The following is a 21,317-nucleotide window of genomic DNA, read 5'->3' on the forward strand; positions in this document are numbered from 1 at the left end:
TATAAACTCTCAGATGCATCACTCTGGAATCAATTTCAATTGGCTTCGGTTCTCTGAAAGCTATCCAAACAATCGTATTAGTCTTTTAACAATAATTAATTTTCACAATTAATATTTATGTTAAACATAGAGATTGCCATAGTTCAAGAAAATGACAAGTAAAATTTAAAACTTAACTCTTTGTAAACTTAAGCTAGACAGAGTACCTGTAAAATGTGACAGAGTGAAATGTCTTATGATCGTCAGAGCTTGTTTATTAGCTTAAAATGCTAAATCAACTAAACAAAATGAGTCAAAATGTATATGAACAAAAACAGCAAACAAAAAAATTATATAATTCTCACTTTATTTTTCTGAATATCTATTATGACATTTATGATGCACACTTCACACTGCAAAATTCACCATCAGGGGTCACAGCGAATCAGCTTTCACTGATTCTTTCACACAGGTGGTTTGGCACGGATCTTTACACCAGATGTCCTTCCTGACACAACCCTGTATTTTATCCGGGCTGGGGACCAGCTTAGTGGGACCCAGACCCCCTGTGGCTACATAGTTAGGAAGTAGCACAAAGGGTCTTGCTTGCCCAAGGACCCACACTACATTATCTATTATACAAGTTACTTTATATTTGTGAACTATGTGGATACATTATTTTTCAAATATTGCTATCATACGGTTCATTTGCAGACTTTTTTTTAATACTTTGGTAATTTAAATTCATTAGGATTCATATAAGTTATTGCTTTCATGTTGTTTTGACCCATCAAACCTAAAAATAAGACATCTCAATATCTGTCTTTAGTCATTACATCACTTTTGTGAAAAAAGTGAGCTTCCAAGCTTAAATTCAGATTTTATTGTAAATAGTTTTTAATTAAACTTGTGCATAACATTTTTACTTGTTTCCATATATATATATGTGTATATATATATATATATATATATATATATATATATATATATATATATATATATATATATATATAATCTATAAAAATACCCCATGAGAAAGCAAATTTGCAAATATTGTTTCCCACTTTATGGTTTATATTTGTGATGATCAAGAAAGCAGTGTGCAACTAAATATAAGAAACCACCTTTTTCTAGGTTTTTGATGTTATATCACTTGTGCTATCCAAGGCACTTTAATATTGGGAGTTGGGTCATCTAGACCCACTAGACAGTGCTCTGGACCTTTTTCGTCAATGACTTGTGATCTTCACTGGTGTCCATGGATTACATGAAATCTTTCCACCTTTATCCACCTTAGTGTTGGTAGGAAGAACACATCAATGTAAGGGTGGGGTAATTTAAGATGGCACAAAAAAACTTTAATCTTTATCTAAAGGTTCATTTTTACAGCCATGTTTAACTTTCTAAATCTGCCTAGTCCATCATGAAGTTCAACTAAAACTATTTAAAGCAAAAGAAAGGGAAAATTAAATTCAGAATTGTAAACTTAACCTTTATTGACAAAGGTAGTAAAAAAAAGAAAAAAAGCATGTATGTAATTAAACTGATCCATCCAGGATGGAATTAACTGTGTCACATTCACATACATTTATGTTCCTCATCACTCAAAGTCCACGCTCTCTGTTTAGGAGGAACTCTGGTTTGGAGGAATCAGAGTCTGGAGTCTTGGCTGCAGTGTTTCATTCACCCCGTCCTAAAGGTTATGGGAGGACGGCATCAACACTTAGTGAACCGATGGGTGACCTCATAGATCCCGACTGACTTGCTGGCCTTCTCATCGTAGTCTGTCCAGTCCTGAAAATTGGAAAAGGAAGGCGGACATAGCTAAACGGAACATTTCTGAAACAGTGATGAATGAATTTAGGGTGAAGCACCGACTAAAAACGAGAGACTTATTACAACTTGAGTGTTGGGAACAGTGTTGGTCCTGAACGTACTTTTTCCAGCAGGTTGACTTCAGGAAAAGGTGTTCCGGTTTCTGCTCCCACTGCAGCAAAGCCAGCCTGAAGGAAAAAAAAGAAAAGACTCACCATATGAATCACTTCATCCTTCAGAAACACAGGAGAGGCATGACAAATTTAAAAGGGAGAAAATCTAAACAATTTAATTCCCATCATGCATTTGACCAAAGTACACCATCAGAATTAAAAAAATATTTATTATTTTGTCAACATACTTTTGGGGATATTTGAACAAACTTCAACCAACAAACACTCAAAGTCATTTCTTTAGCAGAGGAAAGAAAATGTGCAAATAGAGATGTGTGGATTTTTTTTTTTTGTAGTCACATATTGATTTCCAAGGACAGTTTGCGATTCCTTTTCAAACAATACACAACAACCGAAACACAGCAACTTTTCATTTGAGACCAAATCAGGTAGAAAAACTGTAGACAGATTCAAATCTAGACTGAAAACATTCCTGTTTAGCCGTAAAGGGTCCTTTCTCGACACGCCTATTCATTTTTTTCCTCTGTCCTTTCTTTTAAAGTAAATTTTAGAATTATTATGTATGTTTTAATTTTGCATTTTCCTGTTTTGTGAAGCACTTTGAGTTACTTTATGTACAAATTGTGCAATACAAATAAACTTGCCTTTTTTTATTGATCTGCTACCAAATCATTGCGGGGGGGGGGGGGGGGGGGGCACTGCTGGCACAGGAACTAAAGACTGGATAACAGTGTACATCACTGAACACTGGCCAGCCTTGTTAGCTTCTCTACCAGTTTGAGGAGCTGCCCCAAACAAAACCTGCACATCAGAACTGGAATTAAAAAAGAAAAAAAAATTTTTTAGGTACAAATAGGTTGCGATTAAAAGTGAAACTAAACGTGGGGAGTTTCATTTTCAATTATTTAATCTTCACTTATGAATTATCAAAAACCCACGTCTTTCCCAAAAACCCAAATGTATCAACAGTTAATAGAACTCTTCAAATATACAATCAGAAAAGATCGACTCAAACATGAAATACAGAGCTTCAGTTTTACGACGAAATAAAGACAAAACAATTTTGTAACTAAATCTTGAGGGTTTTTGGATGAAAGTGCTGTTCTTTGCTTTTGTGTTATAGCATCACTTGACAGAACACGTTAACCTTCTGGCCCACACAACACCTACACAAAAAACCTTCACATTGGGTCTTTAACTCACTTGTGGCTGGAAGTCAACGGGCTCCAGACCTCGACACTCAAACTGAACCATCGTCTTGAAGGTTTCGTTGTCTTCAGCCTTCCTCCCAACAAACACACAAAAACACACACACAAGATTGAACATCTGCAAATTCCACTTAGCACAACATCTGCATTTAAGACAGAATTTTTTGCCTTTTTTTCTGCTTTCAGTTTGGTGTCTGGTGCGTCCGCATGCACTAAGGTGTTTGTTTATTAGGAAAAAAAAAAGTATTGTCTTCTATACAAACCAATTCCGGTGGGGGTCCTTCGCACAACTCATTTCCATGACAAATACGGAGCCATCAGCCAGATATAACTTTTTTTAAAAAGCCTTCATGATGAACACAGTTTGAATATCTCTGTTTTCAGGTTTTTATTTGACTCAAAGTGTGCTTTTGTGCAGAAAAAGATTCTTGCTTACATTATAGGCTGTTATTGTGTCCGCCAAGATATCTGCAAGTTGAAAAAAAGAAAGCATTATGATTAAGAGTCTTAGAAAAATGCTGATTCTAAACTAAAAATGATTTTTTTTAAATGACACAAGAGCATACCAATGGAATTTTCCCTGGCACACAACTTGCACTTCTGTACCATGCTGGCGTGCCCTCGTCCTCCTTTTAAGGGCACACTCTCCTATGAAAACATCAACAAAAAGAACAATTTGATGGAAATTCCCCCAAATTAATAATAAATGGGAGGGGGGGTTCCTGTTTAATCTTACCACTAAGGTCACATACTGCCACTTGTCAGGAATTTCGCCGCAGTTCCCACATTTAAGCTAAACAAACGAAGGATTAAAAAAACACAAAGTCAAAGATCAGACAAGTTTGAAACTATTATTAATTAAGAGGTTTTAGTAGATTTCAATTCGTGTTTGAAAACTGGACACTATATCCTACATAAAACGCGCCTTACACGCAGTAAAAACATCCCAAACGTTCAAAAAGGTGTTTTAATTTTTTAATTCAGGTTAAAAAAGCAATTCAAAACGCACTGGTTTAGCATGCTAGCTTGAGAGCAGTGCTACCTTCAGAAACCAACGGAAGTCCTCTCCCAGCGGCCTCACGTTCGTGACGTTTTCTAAGGTGGCCTTGAACTGGAGGCCAAATTTCTGTTGGATAAAACAAGACGTTGAAATTAAAAGACCTGAAAACTGCGAGCACGTTTACTCCAGAAATAAACACAAACGCCTCAAACATACCACCATGTTGACGCTCCTCCCTTGACTATGTATGGTGCCTTCACGGTTCCTCGGAAATGCTATAATTACACCACGCAGGTGCAAATGTCAGCGTCTTACAGGTTCCAGCTATAGGTTTTAACCTGCGTAAAAATACAATGTTCTTCCCATAAGCATACATTTTTTAATGATGTAATTACTGGAAAAGGTGAAGTTTAGATTTGTGGCTTAATTTATTTCTTGTGTGTGCTTTCTCTGGTCTTTAAAAGTACTTTTTTCCCTTGGGGAAAAAGTCAAAATAGTCCAAATTCAAGGAACCAAAGAAGTATCCAAACCTGATCCTGACAGTAAACTCTTTTCTTTATTTATGCTGTTTTGTTAAAGGAAAAAGTTGAATATTTTACACCGAATTCAGTTCATCACCAACCTTTCAAGACTTTAAAATGAAACTCCCTCATAGCATGGATCTAGACGTTTGAGCACGTTGGGGTAGAAATCAATCCGGACAATGTTTAAAGGACCAGGATTGGAAAACATTAAAGGTGCAGAGGGCGTCCAGAAATACCTCCAACACTATTTTTTTGCCAACATTTAGATTTTAAGACAATTACCTAAAAACTGGTACATTTTCAACAGCCAGAAGAAAGGATTTCAAAGACAACTAATGCAACATTGTCAGTTTATTGACCATGAAGTGATTCATAATTTCATTCATTACAAATCACAAAATCAGTCTTAAGCTCCACAACCATTCAGAGGACATCATTCAGTTCCTTCATACATCAAAAATACAGAGCTGTCATTCAAAAAAAACAGATGAAAATGTTTTTCTGCTAGCAGGTGTGGATGCTTACTGTACAAGTGAACCTGAGGCAACTTCACTGAGGCATTGTCGTCCGTTTTTCTACAGGACTGGTATTGCTATGGCATTGTAGATGAACCGTCATGATTGACCTGAGTGTGCACGCACCACCTGAAACACCTGGCTGTCCCCAAATACAGGGACACAAATCAAGTTATTTACACATCTGAATATTTTGGCTCAACCCAAAATCCCTTTAAATCAATCATAAAGATGAAGGAATATGTATTTTTGGTTGGAATTCTTTTTAACCGCATCCAGTTTAACCCTTTAGTCGTCACTTTAAATCCGACGTTTCGCCACAAACGAGAAACTTGGACAGTAATGGACAAAGTAAAGCAACAGCCACCCAACCTAAAAAGTGGACAAAACTAGTATGAAAACACTAAGGAGATTGTCAGTGGAGTGCAATCCTTCCAGATTTTTAATTCAATTTTCTTCTTTTTTTTGTTTGGAACTCTTCCAAACATCTGAAATGCCCCGTTCATTAGGGGGTTCAAGTTTTATCAGACATAGGAAATAGAAATAAAAAGCTTGCTTTTGACAGGAAGTTCCTGTAAGCAGCAATGGACACCGAGAACAAAAAAAAAAAAAGTTTCCATTTATCCTCCTGACAGGAACTTAAATCCATGTTGAACACTTAAAATCCAAGTAACTGACAAGAGCGGAGCGGTCATAATAATACAAGGCATCTCAATTTATCTTTGTCTTTCTCCCCCCGTCTTAAATACAGTGAAGCCAAGAGGCTTTTTTTTTTATTATCTTTAACTCAACAATTACACTCCTCTCCTCTCTGAAGAGAGGTGCCACGGGGTCAGTGGGGTCGGCTGCTCGATTCTGAGGTCCGCCGCTGCCGGGGAGTCCCAAGCCCATTCATGCAGCCGTTGTAGCGTTTGTTCAGCCCGCCGTTCAGAATGTCCTGGATGTGCTGTACAATCAAGTTGATGGCCACTGAAAATACACACATATATATAAAAAGAAACTACTATAAAAAAAACACATTTCAACAATTATATTCTTCATTTTAGAAACTCTTGCCCTTAGCAACATGTTCAAGCTTCTTCTAAAATGTGATGCAAACATACTGACAATGGGACTCGTGATTTAACACTAATGGATTACATCAGGAGTAACAGGGCTTTAATGCTTGAAGGAAATAAGGTCAAATCTGTTCCAATAATACATTTTTTTGACCTTACCAAGATTATCTGCTCCCCGTGGAATAATTACATCTGCATACTTCTTTGTCTACCAGAAAAAGACACAATTAGGATAAAGCTGTGCAGTAGATCCATACTTGAATTTAAATATACGTTAATTATATATTTAACCACCCAACTACAGACCAAAAAAACATTTAAAAAAAACACTTTATCAAAGTATCTATGACCTCATGCCATCTAGTGGTCAACATTTGCAACAACAACATCGAAAGGGGTTAATTCATCAAAAATGTTTACTTACAGGTAAACAAAACTCCTCGAAGGCTGGTTTCACAAACGTGATGTACTGAGTGAGCACCTGCTCCAGCTCCCGCTTGCGCTCAGTAGTGTCTCTCAAGACTGAAACAAAGACAGAATGAAACATGTTAGTTTGGAGGAACGAGCACCTTTTATTAATGCAGAACTTCACACCATTAGTTTTGTATTGGTTTAAAAAAACTTACAGGCTAAAAAGAGTCAAGTGATGAATTAGCATAGTAAAAATAAAAACAGCTACAACAGAGAGGCTGTGGACGTCAAAACTCTTTGCTATACACCTCGACGTGAGAGCCGCGTGTCTGGATCTGTGTCAACAAAGAGCTTCATCTGAAACAGATCTCTGATGTCCTGTGAGTAGAACATGAGGATCCCCTCAAAAAGGACCACATCGGCCGGATACACCGTAATAAACTCCTCTTTCCTGGAACAACACAGAAAAGTTTCCTCTTCTGTGAGTACTTCCACACAGAAAAAAGCAAATAAAGCCTAAATAAATAATGCAAAGCGGGGTAGCAGTGACAAAGTCCTACATCAATTTAGGGTGGATTTTTAAAAATATATTTAATTTATGTTTGTCAATGCCCAAAGCAGAAACTAAATTGCATACAAGAGGTGGCTTTTCTGGTAAAAATCATTCTGTTGATTACAAAAAGGTGCATCTCGCACATAAAGATATAGCCAATTCTCTAAAATCAATTGTTTAACCCCAGCCTCATTTTATGTAATAAAAACATCCATCACAGTCGGTCATTTTATTCTGATTTTAGTTGCACATGAAAAAAGCCGACTCACCTGGAATTGGTGACAAAGTCATAAACAGGGATCTGCACCGTCTCCCCCTGCAGAATCTGCCTGAGCGTGTGCATGATCAGTTCACTGTCAAAAGCATCTGACGAGAAGGAAACAACACTTGTTACAGTTACACCAGCACACCTGCAGTAACCACGTAAGGGTTTTCAGGTCAAATTGACAGTTTTTTCCCTGTTATTTGGAGGTAAAACTCTCTCTCCAACACCATTCTACATCAAACAATGGAAGAATGGTTCATTAGCAGGTGTGGCCTCCTGTATGAGTCCCAAAGGGAGGCTGCTCCATTTCTAAAACAACTAGAATAACCCCTCTTATGTTATAAAAAAAAGATAAAAATGACTTTATTTACACACATTTGACATTATAACCACCTTGAAAAAGACGCTGTGTCCTTGGTAAATATAAACACAATGCTGCAATAATAACACAAAGATAAGGTTGTGTGTCATCTCACCCGGATGATCAAAGTTGTACTGGCCCTTCAACGCCTTGGCCTTCTGCTCTGGAGTAAGAACCTTGTAGAAGCTGTCCTGGCTGAGGATCACCACCTGCCTCTGATGGTGGTCTATCTTGTTCTGTCCCAGCAGCTCCATGATCTTCTCGCATACAGATGACTGCAGATAAAAGGAGGGTTTTCCATAAGAAGAAAATACAAAGAGCAAATATGACAGAATCAAAACGTTTTAAAAGAAGAAAAAAGTATGGAAATAAAGTCATCAAATTATGAGAGGAAAAAGGTTCATTTTTTACAAGAATAAAAAGGTGTAAAACTGAGGAAAAGGTAAAAACTGTAGAAAAAAAAAATCATAAAATGAGGAAAAAGTCTAAACTGTACAAAGATAAAGTTGTGAAACTATTAGGGAAAAAAGTAGTACAATAAGGAAAAAAAATGAATATTTTGGGAGTAAATCTTTTCCTTGAAGTCATTAATTTTACAAGAAAAATAGTTTTCTCCCCCAAAATACAATGTCACTATCAGCTGCAAAAATGTCACAAAGACAATTGACAATGTTTCAGCAATTGACATCACGGCTCAAGAGTCTTGCTGAACCTGCTTCACTTTTGTGTAAACATCCAACTTTATTTTCGAAAAGCACAACTTTCTGTCTTGTAAAATTATACTTATAATTATAAGTTATAAATGTATGATTTCTTGTAACACATTGACTTTTCTCCTAATAATTGTGCAACTTCTTGTAAAACTGTGGCACTCCTAATATTCCATCATAAAAGAGCTCTATGAAAATTAAAAAACAAGACGAGAGGGAGATGAAGTCCAATCAATCTAAGCGCCCTCTGGTTACGGGCTTGTGTCCTCACTGCCCCCCCCCCCCCCCCCCCCCCCCCCCCCCACTGAAATGTCTAACCAAGTGCTGACTGGACATTCCCCAATGCCTGAACCACTGCTGCTTTGTGCCCACAGACTCACAAAAAAATAAATTTAAAATAAAATAATCAAGTGAAAAGACAACTTTGTGCAACAATGAATCTGGGCGTCCCACTTCTGGAGTCTCTGTCATCTGCAGCACTTGAGTGCAACAGTAATAAGGCGTGTCAATGCTTCAAGGTAGAATCCCTCACAAAAATGTATTGAGAGAGAAAAAAAAAGACATGAATAAAATTCATTTTACTACTAAAATGTTGACTCAAGTTCAGAAATTCCTTTGTGGCACCACAAAATACCCATCTTTAGATAAAATTATACGGATAAAACAAGGCTGGGGTTAAGCTTTTCCACTTTTTTTATAGCATATTCAAGTTTTTCATTTAATAGTGAGAACATTAAAACAGAACCAGATCCCTTTGCAAGCAGTACAGACATCAGATCATGTGGAAATTAAACCTGGAATATAATCAATGCTGACCCAAGAAAAAAGTGATGACGTTTGCATTTTGTCCCATTCAGTGAGTCAGCTGTTGCTACTATAATCAATAACGGTAGCTTTAAAAAAAAAAGACCGTTCTAAATTTAACTGAAGCGCAGAGTCGAACAATAAGGGCGCGTGGGCGAATCCTGTCTTTGGCATTTTCCACAGACTTATCTACCTCTAAACAACATACCAGTTTGCATAAAGCGGGCTAAACTTCAATTCATAGGATACATGTTGGGCTAAAGTGATCTTGAATTAAAATGTCGGTCAAAATATTTTATATTAAAAAAAAATTCCTTCCTTTATTGTTTACAGATTAAAAAACTCGAAGAATGAAACCCGGCTTTTGTCTGACAGCGACTGAGCGAGCGACATTGTTAGCTTACATGTGATGGAATTTAGCTAGGTGTGCTAACAAAGATTTTTTTTTTATTAAAAGGTCCCAATTGCTTTTGCGAACAGTGACTAATATAAAGCGGGAGTGCTTCAAAGTCCGCGTGGTGCTGTGAAAGAAAAAGAAATGACCGAGCTGACAATGAAGGCTCAGCCTTGCGTCATAAAGCCACGCGGTCCATTAGCGTTAGCATCCGGCAACACTAGGGCGAGACTCAGAGAGCCACGTTTGAACTAATAAATAAATAAATAAATCTAATATGACAGTAAATAAGGCCGCCTAAATAAGGCGGTCGGAGTGCCAACCTTGCCACTGGCGGTGCCACCAGAGACACCTATGAGGAAAGGTTGCCGGACACCGTTGGTGTTCTCGTCATGGTCTTTAAGAAGAGCCTCGCTGTCCCCGGCCATGCTTGCAATGAGCAGCTAGAGCGGCTGTGCGGGGAAAATCATTGTGACGAAGCTCCTCCCACAATTCTACGCTACAGAAAATTCGAATTTTTTAAAATTAAATTTAATTGAATTTATATATTTATTGTTGTCATAATTGAGAATGAGAACATTTTCCACTCAAAAAAAAGTCTGAAATTGTTTATTAAGTAGTCGCATTTGATTGACGGCTTAACTAGCAAATTGGCTTTTACGTTTCAACGGCATTCTCTGACGTCATGTTTGTTCACCAAAAACTAGTGTTACGGTCCTTCTTCTGAGTTACGGTCATAAACAGTTCAATACCTCCTAAAGATAAGAAAACTTTACGTAAGTTAGGAACTCATACGCCCCCAGATAAAGGAAGAACGTATAGTTGTTCTCCTTATGTCGTGCGTGTCATTTCTTCCCGTCTTAGCTATCCTTCTTTAGGTTTTATAGGATTTTAGAGCAAACGGCTCGGATAAACTAACATGCTTCAGAGGCTGGCTGCGTCCTCACGGTGGCGGGCGGCCGTCCTTGCCACCTCGGCCGCACGGTGCCTCTCTTCCGGCTCGGTAACCATCACAGACCCCTTGAACTACTGGGCAGGGCGGAGGAAGGCTGGTCAAGAAAAATGCAGCACGGAGAATGTTTACGAACCAGCAACAGGTAAACAGACTGTTGACTTTTTGTCTTTTTTTTTTTTTTTTTTTTTGCTAAATCTGGACTTTGACCACGACTTTCTTATGATCTTTTATTCATTATTCTTTAACCTTGGAGGTTTAGGATAATTTATTTAACATTTTATTTGAAACTTATACCTATAAATATTCTTATTTTGGACAAATATATTCATGTGTGGCGTTTGTTTTTTCTTATGCAATTATTATTTTCCCATTGTTCGTGCAGCAAATTTTCAAGCTGCGAGCACAAGGCCCAGGCCTCAGAGATTTGATCTAATGGAATTTCCCGGTCAAATTAAGGTTAAATAAATGAAATAAAACATTTGCTTTAGTTTTTTTGTGCTTGGTTTTCTGGTACATTCTGTTTTCAGCAAATCAAAATTGGGTAAAGCAGACAGTATGTAGACTAAACACAGAAGTCTATAAACCTTAAAGATCCACTGTGGTGACAAGTGTGTTTTTTGGCACTTTTTTTAACATGTCCTTGTGTTTTTCTATTGTTTTTTAATGATGGAGGTCATTTTCAAAGAAAATAACATCGACTTTCCATTTCTAAGAATTTGTTTATCCAAGAAATTCTTATTTGTGTTGTAGAAGATACACTGTGTTGGCCACAACCCCCCTGCTCAGTTTAAGCAACAGGAAAGGGGTAGGGAAGGGGGGACGGGGTTGCTCCCGCCTTCAACTGAAAGGCATATTTCTAATAAACTCCTGCCTGTCTGCAGAAACTATGGCCTAGAAAGCGACACAGGTTTTTCAGATTTTAGCACAAAAAACGGCATTATCTTAATTAAAAGAGCACTAGGAATGTTTTCAAAGTAGCTCAAAAGATGATCGGAGGAGGACTTTAATATCCGCAAAAACCTATGTATAGAAAAGACGAATCCAAGAAACTAAGCTTTGTTGTTTACGTTTGTTTTAGATGCTGCGTATTTCTATTTGCAGGACGCATCTTGTGCCATTTGGAACTTTGTGGCGGTGATGAGGTCAATCAGGCTGTCAAGGCTGCCAAGTCAGCGTTTGGCTACTGGAGCAAAATGTCTGGGATGGAGAGAGCGAGGATCATGATCAATGCTGCCCACATAATGGAGGTATGAAACATGAAAAAAAAAACACACATTGATCCTTTTTTCCATGCAGATAGGATGGGGTAACTTAGTTTACATATCTTGCATGATACTGCACAGAAGGAAATCGGTTTCTTCCTCCAGTTTTGTGTCTGCCTGAATGCATTTGTTGGCATTTGCTGTGGTTTGACACAGAGCAGGAGAGAGGAGATTGCTGAGATGGAGGTGGTCAACAATGGGAAGTCGATCACAGAAGCCCGTCTGGATGTGGACTCTGCAAGGCTGTGCATAGAATATTATGCAGGACTAGCCAGTACTCTGGCAGGTTAGCCCAAAATGCACATTCAGTTTAACATGCAAAATGAGGCTCCTGTATCCCTCCATTGTGGCTCTCAAGTAAAAAAAAAGATAAAAGTTTTAGTTTAAAAAACTAACTATAAAGTAAAAGTAAGTCAGTAATAAAGTTGTTTTTTTTTTTTAAGTTTTATGCCAACCAAATGGAAAAGAGCCCAGCTTGTTCATCCAACCTTGTCAACCTCTTGTTTTAAGGCCAGCATGTCCAGTTAGCCGGAGGATCCTTCGCCTACACCCGCAGGGAGCCCCTGGGAGTGTGTGCTGGCATCGGGGCTTGGAATTACCCCTTTCAGATCGCTGCATGGAAGTCAGCTCCAGCCCTGGCCTGTGGTGAGCAGGACTCTCCTCTCGCTGGAAATACTTTCATTCTTGCAATGAGTTGAACAAAAGTATTAAAATCCCACTCTTTTGATGTACGGTATTTTAGAAGTGTTCCCAGTGATCTTTTAATCATGGTTATGCCTTTTTTAGCCAAAATGGTAAAACCTCTGTCATTTCCTAGGACATTTTTTCTGCAGAGCAGCAGGAGTTCATTAGAAATTTGCCTCTAAATTGTGGCCGGGAATGTTGATTCAGGGTACACCCCCCCTCACACACTTCCCGTTATCCACGTGCTTCCATTGATGGCTTATTATCTTACAGCCCCTCACAACAACCCCAACCTAACATTTCTGGTGCAACAAGAATGGTGAGCAGTATTGGAGCTATCCAGGCATACAGCTCAGACGAGGAAAACAAAGATGTACATCTAGGACAGGGGTCGGGAACCTATGGCTCGTGAGCCATATATGGCTCTGTTGATGGCCACATCTGGGTCGCAGACAAATCTTTAACTATTAAAACAAAAACAAAAAACTTAACGTTTCATTAGACCATTCCTTCTGGGGTGCGATGCGATGCCAGTTTGTAAAGTATGGTGTCAATTCAACGTCTAATGTATTGCGCATCAAAACCCCAAATCTGTAACAGCCTGAAACCTGCAAATTGCCGTCCCGGCAGATGCACGCTCCCGTCTTTGAGAATAAAAGGGGAGGGCGTAGTGGGCGCAGGCAGCAAGGTGAGCGGCGCTCTGATTACAACACGCTGCCCGTCACATACCACACACTGCAACGTGTGAGTATGGCTGTACTGACTATGTTTGGCTCCACGTCTACACGCGAGCAGTCTTTCTCACATCTAAAGAACATTCAGACCAACCTACGATCACGTTTAACGGATAGAAGTCTCAACGCCTGCATGAAGCTTAAACTCACCACGTATCAACCAGATAAGACCATCAGCAAAACCACCATGCAGCACCAGAAGTAGCATTAATGCTAAGAAATACTCATTTATTAGCAACAGCATAATGTACCGTCTGTTTCCCACAGTGAGGCACAGAGACTTAACCTCTTTTAGGGTTCTTTATTCTGGTTACTGCAGGCCGTAACCGACGGCGTACAATTTATTCACCAACTCCTGAGACTCTCCCGCCGAGAGTGCTCCCCCAACTTTCTACCCCGCTAGCCCTCCTATTTCCTTTATAGCTTACCCCATTGGTCCAAACTACCCAACAACAGGCTGAGCAACAGAACTGAGGGCCAACCAGCATCTCTGCTTGGTGCGTTCAATGAACTCCGGAACTTAGAACGCTACCCCACAGCCACTGAGTCCAACTCAGTCGCCTACAATAACAATGTTATTAAAAGAATCCACAGACTTATTGTACTTTAAAAGTGGTATTAAAAGTGTTAAAATTACATTAAATGTACACATTCACTTGTATTTTTAGCTTTAAACATTTTATATGGCTCTCACAAAATTACATTTAAAAATATGTGGCGTTTATGGCTCTCTCGGCCAAAAAGGTTCCCGACCATTGATCTAGGATCTAGCTGTCTGCATCAGAATGGAGCAGGGGGAGCTTGTGGCCCCCAGCATATTTTCTACGTCACAAATATAACCCTTTTCAAACTGTTTTTTCTTCTGCTCCTGATTCAAAATGAAATTTTGAGCTTAATTTTGTTGATCTTTGTCCTCCATTGTCAGAAAAATGCCACAAGAACATGTTAAAACCCCGATTTTCATCAGAGTGGCTACAATGAGTTCATGGTTAGAAATGTGAAATCTTGCCAGTAGATGGCGCTCAAGGACATTTCTCTTGTTTTGGCATCATATTGAAGAGTTTATTAGATTAGTCATATGGTTGCCATCATGTGTTCCAGGTAACTCCATGGTTTTTAAACCGTCACCGGTGACTCCTGTGACGGCGGTCTTACTGGCAGAGATTTATGCAAAGGCCGGCGCCCCGGAGGGGCTGTTTAACGTGGTCCAGGGGGGTCAGGAGACTGGCAGCCTGCTCTGCCATCACCCTGATGTAGCCAAGGTGTCTTTCACCGGGAGCGTGCCCACGGGACAGAAGGTCGGAGATGCAGTCCAGAAATATTCTATCAAAGAGGCCCAGTTCTGTTCTGAATGTTCTCACATGTGAATCAGATCATGGAGATGGCATCAAAGGGGATCAAACCTGTGACGCTGGAGCTGGGAGGGAAATCCCCGCTGATTATTTTTGAGGACAGCGATGTGGAGAATGCCGTGAAGGGGGCCCTTATGGCCAACTTCCTCTCTCAAGGCCAGGTGGGGTCTCCTGGTCTGGCTGTTCTGAGATTGAAAATGAAGGAATCCTTTTTTATTTTTCCATTTGTTCCGTCTGACTCTCAGGTCTGCAGCAACGGTACGCGGGTTTTCGTGCAGAAGGACATCCTGCCTGAGTTTGTGGACGTGGTGGTGAAAAGAACAAAAGCCATTTCCATAGGAGACCCTTTGTTAGAGAGCACCAGAATGGGAGCGCTGGTCAGCAGACCCCACCTGGACAAAGTCTTATCGTATGTTCAGCAGGCAAAAGCAGAGGTAACAGAAGTTCTACATTTGAATCTGTTGCTTTGCTTGCTTTAAAACTTTGTGTTTATTTGCTGTTAGGGAGCCACAGTGTTGTGTGGAGGAGAACCTTTTGTCCCATCAGATCCCAAACTCAGAGGTGGATACTACATGAGTCCGTGTGTTCTTGGTAAGTTCCTTTTTTGTAATTTTATTTTGAGTAGGGCCGGGCGATTAATCGATTAATTCAAATTTGTCATTTTAGACTATTTCTTTTTTGGGGGGAAATTGAGATTTAATTTTCCCAGCTCTCTTGGGCTTCCGTTGTTCGGCGTAAAGTCAGTCCGTCGGTCTCTCGCAGAGCACAGATGTGAAAACAGCACTAAGCTAAGAGGAGCTTCTTCTGTGAGGCTGAGGAAAAGAAAACACTGGCTGAACCGAAGGAGCAGAGGATTTCTAACAGGATCCAGCAGAACTGGAGGATAAACCTGTTGGATTAATTGTGTAATAAGAAGTGTTGATTTAGAGACAACTATGTCATTAGTTGAACTTTGTGTTGGAGTCAATTCCCAAAGGAGATGTTAAACTAAAATAGTTCTTTTTTTATATATTCCATTTTTTGTGAAAAAAGAAGAAGAAGGGAGAAAAAAGTTGATTAAAATGGAAAATCCAGTTTGGATTGAAAAAAATGGGATTTTATTTTTTGGCCATATCGCCCATTTCTTCATTTTGACCTCTCCGTTTTTTTCCATATTTCTTTGCCGTCCATCTCTCAGGGGACTGCACGGATGACATGACCTGTGTGAAGGAGGAAATCTTTGGTCCAGTCATGTCTGTGCTGTCCTTCGAAACAGAAGAGGAGGCGTTGCAGAGAGCCAACGACACGACACTGGGACTGGCTGCTGGCATCTTCACCAGGTTAGAGACATCTGCAGCTGACTGACCAATGTGACCAGACAGGCAACGTGTGTGGATCAGATACTATCTTCTAAGGGTGTAACGATACACGTAGTTGAACCCAACCGTTTCGGTACGTTTTTTTCTTTTTTTTCCCCGCATATGCATTGTAAAGACCCAGCTGCTTTGTCACTAGTAGCGGGAAACGAGAGCCGAACTGCTTATTAACTAGCTGCGTTGACTATCCTCCCCTCATGCACCACACACTCATTCAGTCTCAGAGAGAGAGTAGACAGAGAAATAGATTGCTCCATCTCCTTTTCTGGCATTTAAACCCATTTATTATGAACACACACAATCAGCGTAACAGCATGAACCTCACTTCTCTTCATAGCTCTCTCAGTGATGGTGAAGAATTCAACGCACAAGATTTCGCACTTCCCATGAGTCTTAGTGGCTATAGGCGGGGCTAACCCCCAGGTTGACACAGTATTAACTTTGTGCCGAGGCAGAAGTAACGTTAGCCGTGAGTTTCCTCCGAGACGCTATTAGGTGACGGAAAGTAAGCATGTAAACATATGCAGACATGAGGCCAGAGATGAGGACCCCCCCCATGTCCTTACGCTCTCCTGTGTGGGGGGAACACTTCAGCTTTGCTGTCAGCATCCATGAAGGGAAAAGACAGTTGGATAAGTCGATTGCTGTGTGTTGACATGGTTACACAAAGATAGTGTATGCCACAGTAACACATCTAATCTGTTAACCAACTTAAAACAGCATCACCCGACTGTAACAATTGGGTCTACAAGAAAAAAAAAAGTGCTAGTTTAAATGATTTTTTTTCAGGCCAGTGTTAATTATCCAAAGTTTTTGGTTCCTGCCAGCTAATAGTTGTTCTTATTTTATAAAGCAGATCACCTACATATGTCAGTTTTATTTATTATTATGTAAAACCAATAAATGCATTTTGCACGTAATTTTTTTCTGCCTTCGTTTTTTGTACAGAAAAAATACCGAAAATAGATAAAAACTTTATTAATCTCCCAAGGGAGACATTCAGGTGTCCGGCAGCAAAACACACACAATAAATAACAATAAAATAATAGTTCATAAAACAGCAGTTCATATCAGGCAGATTTGTTAAACACCGAACCGAAATGTACCAAACTGAGCATTATGAAATTCTGAATCGAACCGAATTGAGATTTTTGCGTATCGTTACACCCCTACTATCTTTACATAGCTCTGAATAAAACACACAATGCATGAGATGATGGATATGGATTCACAGAAATATACACATTTTACAGAAATGAAGACAAGAATGTGTGTTTAATTCAGAATAGGAGCTCTGATATGAATATGTGTGTGTTAACATGTCCGCTATTTTAACCCTTCGTCTGCTGCAACAAGGGATGTGAAGCGAGCCCACAGAGTGGTTGAGCACCTAAAGGCCGGCTCCTGTTTCATCAACAACTACAACGTCACTCCTGTGGAGGTGCCGTTTGGAGGCTTCAAAATGTCAGGTAAAACTGCCTTTTCAGAGGAAAATATCACAAATCATGTATGCAGAGTCCCCTCGTTTATCACAGGAGTTGCATTCTAATAAATACGTCAACTGTATATTTATGTTTTAAGGCCGTAAAACTCCTCACTATACACTATATATACTATTCTCTGACACACACGAGCATTTTCACACTTTTATCTCTTGTTTAAACGATCAAATTTCAAACCTATGTTTAAAAAAAAAAGTCCAGTACTTTAGTATGAAAACAAAGATCTGATCGCAATTACAGATTTATGTAGATTTGGCAAATTAAACACAATCCGTACAAGAGACATGGTACGGAGGAAATTGATTAGCAATAGTCTACAGCCAATCAGGATGCAGAACACAAGGCGCTGTTTAAAAAAAAAAAAAGCATGCACAATTATACACAAATCAAATCTGCATGATCGCCAAAGGTAAACCCTGATAAAGCGAGGGACCACTGTATTTTCTTACTTTTCCAAGCTCCTGTAATTGTTTTCCCAGTAAAGTTTGCAACAATGAATATCTGAGTAATCCACTTGCTGTGTCAAAAGTACTATCATGCTTTGAAGCTGCTGCTCATTGTTTTTCTCTAATCTTTGCACTCCACAGGTATAGGACGGGAGAACGGCCAGGTGACGATTGAGTTCTACTCCCAGATGAAGACGGTGTTTGTGGAGATGGGAGATGTGGACAGCCTGTTCTAGAGCTGCAGCTTTGAGTCACAAATGAAGTGAATTCAAAAATGGAAAGTTTTATGGATGTTTTTATACTAGAGGACAGACTGATTCTTGTTTCAACTGAAGGATTTCTGATTCTAGATCATTTATTATAAACGGGACTCGCGTGGAACGTCAACTTTTGCAAAAATCTTTATTTCTTTTACCTCCGAACAAGTTTATAACATGAAGCAACAAATTCACTTGTTTTGTCCAAAATCACAAAAGATATTCTTTTTTTTCTACCAAACAGTGCCTAAAGTCTTCTTTTTTTTTTTTTTTGCTACAAACCTAACTTGAACTGTTTGTATGGATCACAATAAAACACTAAATGAAACTCGTCTGGTTGTCTAAACTCTTCGTTTCTTGGTCACCAGAGTTTTGGTTGCTGCCCTTCTCTGAGAAAACACAAAAATAAAAAAGCTGTATTTTCTGCATACTTGACTAACGTATTACCATCCATGAGAAACCAACATAGTGTGTTTTTCAGTTTAGTCAGAAACTCATGAATGTACTGTACCTTTTGAAGAGGTCTTGCAGGTTTCTTGAACTGTGCAGACTCTTTTAAAGGAAAGATGAAGAATAAATACTAAAACGCTCAAACTAACAGGTTTTTGGAAGCAGTCTTACCATCCTCAGAAGGGAAATCCCCCTCAGTGTCCATTTTCTTTGAAGGAACCTACAAAAAAGGAGAATTGTCAGATCCAGGAGCAAATTGTTTTGTAGCATCTTCACACTGAGCTTACCTTCTTTTCCTCATCCACAGAAAGTGGCCCGCTCTCCTTCAGGGAATCTCTTCTCTGAAGTTTCTCCACCTGGCTTTGCTCCACAGACACTTGGACTCTCAAGGCGTGATAAGATGTGTGCACCTCACCCACTTTGAAGTGCACAGGCATTCCCTCAAACCACAGGTGATCGTACACCCCCTCCTTGAAGCCTGGAGGTTGGTAGTCTGCAGGAGTGACTTTTGAGGTAAAATAGAGCAAAAAAAATACAAAAATAAAATCAGATCTTTTGATTTCAGACTTGATACAAAGTGCCACAAAGTCCCCTACTGTCATCGTAGTAGTAGAGCTTCATGGTGAGGTAGACTTTGTTGGGAAGGGCATCCAAGTTCTGCATGAGCAGGAAGAGCTTCCTGATGAGCAGCACCGAGGCTTGCTTGGTGTTTTCCAGCGTCACTTGCATTTCCACGTTTTTGTTCCTGTCATTGCATAAGAACTTCTAGTCAGTCGCCGTACGGCGGATGCAAATACTTTCAGGATCCAAACCTGAGAATGTTCATCTCGGGTCCCTTTTCAGTGTATCTGAAGTTAAACTGGTACGCCTCAATGATGCACTGTCATGTAAAAAAAAATTCAAAAGGTATTTTTGTTACCCTTGACTTGAACGTGGAGGTTAAATTCTCTAAATTGAGTTTACTCACATTAGGATTTTCAGGATCGGTGTAGACCTTGATTGCAACAATAACAAGCTATCAGCTTTGGCTGTCCATCTTTTTGAACAAGCTGCATGTTTGCATGAACTTACCCCAATGGATATAACCTGCAGCTGTTAAAAAGGAAAACATTTAGAAATATTAAGAGATTCCAATGTGAGGACAGAAATGTCAGACTGGGAAAAGTGACCGACTTACATACTGTTTCTCCAATGCATCAAAGGATCCCATCAGCCTAAGAAAAAAATTAAAAGAAGAAATAATCAGGATGAGAATTTACCAGAACAAGGATCTAAACTTCAGAGCTACACAAGCTCTCAAAACCTAAAACATTTTGCTTTATTTTCTACCATTTCACAACTTTACTTGCGCCCGGGGTGTTGCCGTTTTCATGCAAGACTTTGATGCACATATCTGCCGAAAAAGAAAAACAAGAAAATAAACTATTTTGAGTTTTATTTATGATTACGTTTTAAAAACCATGAAAACTCACAACAATCTTGATTAAAACATTGTCTATGTTTTATTTTGACACTGATTTGATATTGTAGGCTGGTGTACTTAGTTACCTGCTAGATATCTGGATCTGTAGGCATACTCAGGGAAAATCCCTCTAAGGTAGGTGATGGAGGACACAGCCACAGCCATCATCCTCTTGACAAAGATCAGAGACTCCTTCTTGGTTTTTAGGTCATTCAGAAACAACCCTGGCCACTTAAAGTACCAAAACACAGGTTTTTAAGTGAAAACACCAAAAAGAAACTTTAAATTGTAACAAGCCCAAAAAGTGTACAGAGATGTCATTAGATTGGCAATAAAATATATTTTTAAAAATGTATGTTCAAACCTCTGACGTTTTCTCTTTGTTTCTCATACAGACTTTCCCGGACGTCATTTTCTTCTACTGAACTTGCTAGTAGCTAACCGCAAATGCTAGCGAACGAATTAGCGTTAATATATCTTAACGTGTACACGCTAATAAGTTTGCTATAAAGTAGTAGACTTAGACTCTAACAACTTAGTTTTGTCTGGTTTTAAAACACGTTTGAGTTATTTAGGTTAAGTTAGGCGCAGTTGTAAAAGCTTGCTGATGGGAAAATTATCCAATGTTGTTGCGTCATCTTTTCCCGCGTGAAGTTTTACGTGATGTAGTTTACACCTTTTAGTTTTGATAAAACATAATACTGGCAATTTTCCAACCAAATTTTATTAACATTAGAGTGAGATTTATAATTTGTCCCAATATTTTACAACTGAATTTTCATAGAACACTCCTAGAAATATTCATACTTTCAAAGTGTACCATACTGTATAACTTTGTACTTCTCTCGATGAGTAAATGTCTTTTCGTGTTCTTTACAATTTGACTTGTAATTTCCTATTTACATCACATTTTATGGTCATTGCTGTGTTTTGGTTGTATTTGTCTGTATCTGTATTTTTTGGCTCAATAAAGTTTTATTAAATTTGTTTAAAGGGTTTTAATTCATTAATAAAAGACCAGAGGGTTCAGGCCATCTAGCTTTTAACACTTAAACACTTATTTCCAGCTATACGCAGTCTAATTTATGTGCCTAATTTTCAGATTTCATTAAGTTATCCTTCTCCA

The 21,317-nt window shown here is 39.0% G+C and overlaps 4 protein-coding genes across 5 annotated transcripts; 1 reads left to right on the forward strand and 3 right to left on the reverse strand.

Annotated features, from left to right (window-relative positions):
• Nucleotides 1–1,450: 1,450 nt before the first annotated feature.
• On the reverse strand, nucleotides 1,451–4,477 carry czib (CXXC motif containing zinc binding protein). Its single transcript, XM_004078992.5, has 8 exons — nucleotides 4,354–4,477; nucleotides 4,180–4,263; nucleotides 3,874–3,930; nucleotides 3,704–3,785; nucleotides 3,574–3,605; nucleotides 3,132–3,209; nucleotides 1,917–1,982; nucleotides 1,451–1,773 (listed from the first exon to the last, which is right to left on the reverse strand). The coding sequence occupies exons 1-8, from the start codon at nucleotides 4,357–4,359 to the stop codon at nucleotides 1,696–1,698; spliced, it is 483 nt and encodes a 160-aa protein (XP_004079040.1). The 5' UTR covers nucleotides 4,360–4,477; the 3' UTR covers nucleotides 1,451–1,695.
• A 520-nt stretch (nucleotides 4,478–4,997) lies between these two features.
• Nucleotides 4,998–10,211, reverse strand: uck2b (uridine-cytidine kinase 2b). The gene is made up of 7 exons (XM_004078993.4): nucleotides 10,056–10,211; nucleotides 7,940–8,099; nucleotides 7,468–7,564; nucleotides 6,954–7,096; nucleotides 6,659–6,756; nucleotides 6,394–6,442; nucleotides 4,998–6,145 (listed from the first exon to the last, which is right to left on the reverse strand). The coding sequence occupies exons 1-7, from the start codon at nucleotides 10,158–10,160 to the stop codon at nucleotides 6,009–6,011; spliced, it is 789 nt and encodes a 262-aa protein (XP_004079041.1). The 5' UTR covers nucleotides 10,161–10,211; the 3' UTR covers nucleotides 4,998–6,008.
• A 200-nt stretch (nucleotides 10,212–10,411) lies between these two features.
• On the forward strand, nucleotides 10,412–18,611 carry aldh9a1b (aldehyde dehydrogenase 9 family, member A1b). 2 transcript variants are annotated; one of them, XM_004078994.4, is made up of 11 exons: nucleotides 10,412–10,829; nucleotides 11,789–11,934; nucleotides 12,106–12,235; nucleotides 12,460–12,594; nucleotides 14,469–14,665; nucleotides 14,740–14,880; nucleotides 14,965–15,153; nucleotides 15,223–15,310; nucleotides 15,897–16,038; nucleotides 17,431–17,543; nucleotides 18,164–18,611. In XM_004078994.4, the coding sequence occupies exons 1-11, from the start codon at nucleotides 10,652–10,654 to the stop codon at nucleotides 18,256–18,258; spliced, it is 1,554 nt and encodes a 517-aa protein (XP_004079042.1). In that variant the 5' UTR covers nucleotides 10,412–10,651; the 3' UTR covers nucleotides 18,259–18,611. The 2 variants fall into 2 exon arrangements, with proteins under 2 accessions (XP_004079042.1, XP_078791056.1); XM_078934930.1 differs by having other exon boundaries at nucleotides 10,438–10,829; nucleotides 12,031–12,235.
• zte38 (zebrafish testis-expressed 38) lies at nucleotides 18,408–21,017 on the reverse strand. Its single transcript, XM_004079076.5, has 12 exons — nucleotides 20,556–21,017; nucleotides 20,278–20,422; nucleotides 20,059–20,122; nucleotides 19,907–19,943; nucleotides 19,801–19,821; nucleotides 19,697–19,723; nucleotides 19,542–19,609; nucleotides 19,326–19,474; nucleotides 19,017–19,234; nucleotides 18,901–18,949; nucleotides 18,791–18,831; nucleotides 18,408–18,668 (listed from the first exon to the last, which is right to left on the reverse strand). Exons 1-12 carry the CDS (start codon nucleotides 20,601–20,603, stop codon nucleotides 18,621–18,623), a joined length of 915 nt encoding a protein of 304 aa, XP_004079124.1. The 5' UTR covers nucleotides 20,604–21,017; the 3' UTR covers nucleotides 18,408–18,620.
• Between the last annotated feature and the right edge of the window lie 300 nt (nucleotides 21,018–21,317).

The sequence above is a fragment of the Oryzias latipes genome, chromosome 17, assembly GCF_053564925.1.
Source record: "Oryzias latipes strain Hd-rR chromosome 17, Olatipes_Hd-rR_3.1".
NCBI lineage: Eukaryota > Metazoa > Chordata > Actinopteri > Beloniformes > Adrianichthyidae > Oryzias > Oryzias latipes.

What these genes read in the sequence shown, in the direction of transcription:
- czib (XM_004078992.5), bottom strand. An exon ending in ACTTCCGTTGGTTTCTGAAG is followed by an intron (nt 3,931 to 4,179) that starts GTAGCACTGCTC and finishes TCGTTTGTTTAG; the next exon opens with CTTAAATGTGGGAACTGCGG. An exon ending in ACACAATAACAGCCTATAAT is followed by an intron (nt 3,210 to 3,573) that starts GTAAGCAAGAAT and finishes GTTGGGAGGAAG; the next exon opens with GCTGAAGACAACGAAACCTT.
- uck2b (XM_004078993.4), bottom strand. Translation starts at nt 10,160, where the DNA reads ATGGCCGGGGACAGCGAGGCTCTTCTTAAAGACCATGACGAGAACACC. An exon ending in GACTTTGTCACCAATTCCAG is followed by an intron (nt 7,097 to 7,467) that starts GTGAGTCGGCTT and finishes GTGTTGTTCCAG; the next exon opens with GAAAGAGGAGTTTATTACGG. An exon ending in ACGGGGAGCAGATAATCTTG is followed by an intron (nt 6,146 to 6,393) that starts GTAAGGTCAAAA and finishes GTGTATTTTCAG; the next exon opens with TGGCCATCAACTTGATTGTA.
- aldh9a1b (XM_078934930.1), top strand. Translation starts at nt 10,652, where the DNA reads ATGCTTCAGAGGCTGGCTGCGTCCTCACGGTGGCGGGCGGCCGTCCTT. An exon ending in ACTAGCCAGTACTCTGGCAG is followed by an intron (nt 12,236 to 12,459) that starts GTTAGCCCAAAA and finishes TCTTGTTTTAAG; the next exon opens with GCCAGCATGTCCAGTTAGCC. An exon ending in TGGAGGCTTCAAAATGTCAG is followed by an intron (nt 17,544 to 18,163) that starts GTAAAACTGCCT and finishes TGCACTCCACAG; the next exon opens with GTATAGGACGGGAGAACGGC.
- zte38 (XM_004079076.5), bottom strand. Translation starts at nt 20,603, where the DNA reads ATGACGTCCGGGAAAGTCTGTATGAGAAACAAAGAGAAAACGTCAGAG. An exon ending in TGCAGGTTATATCCATTGGG is followed by an intron (nt 19,724 to 19,800) that starts GTAAGTTCATGC and finishes GTTGCAATCAAG; the next exon opens with GTCTACACCGATCCTGAAAA. An exon ending in CCGATCCTGAAAATCCTAAT is followed by an intron (nt 19,610 to 19,696) that starts GTGAGTAAACTC and finishes TTTACATGACAG; the next exon opens with TGCATCATTGAGGCGTACCA.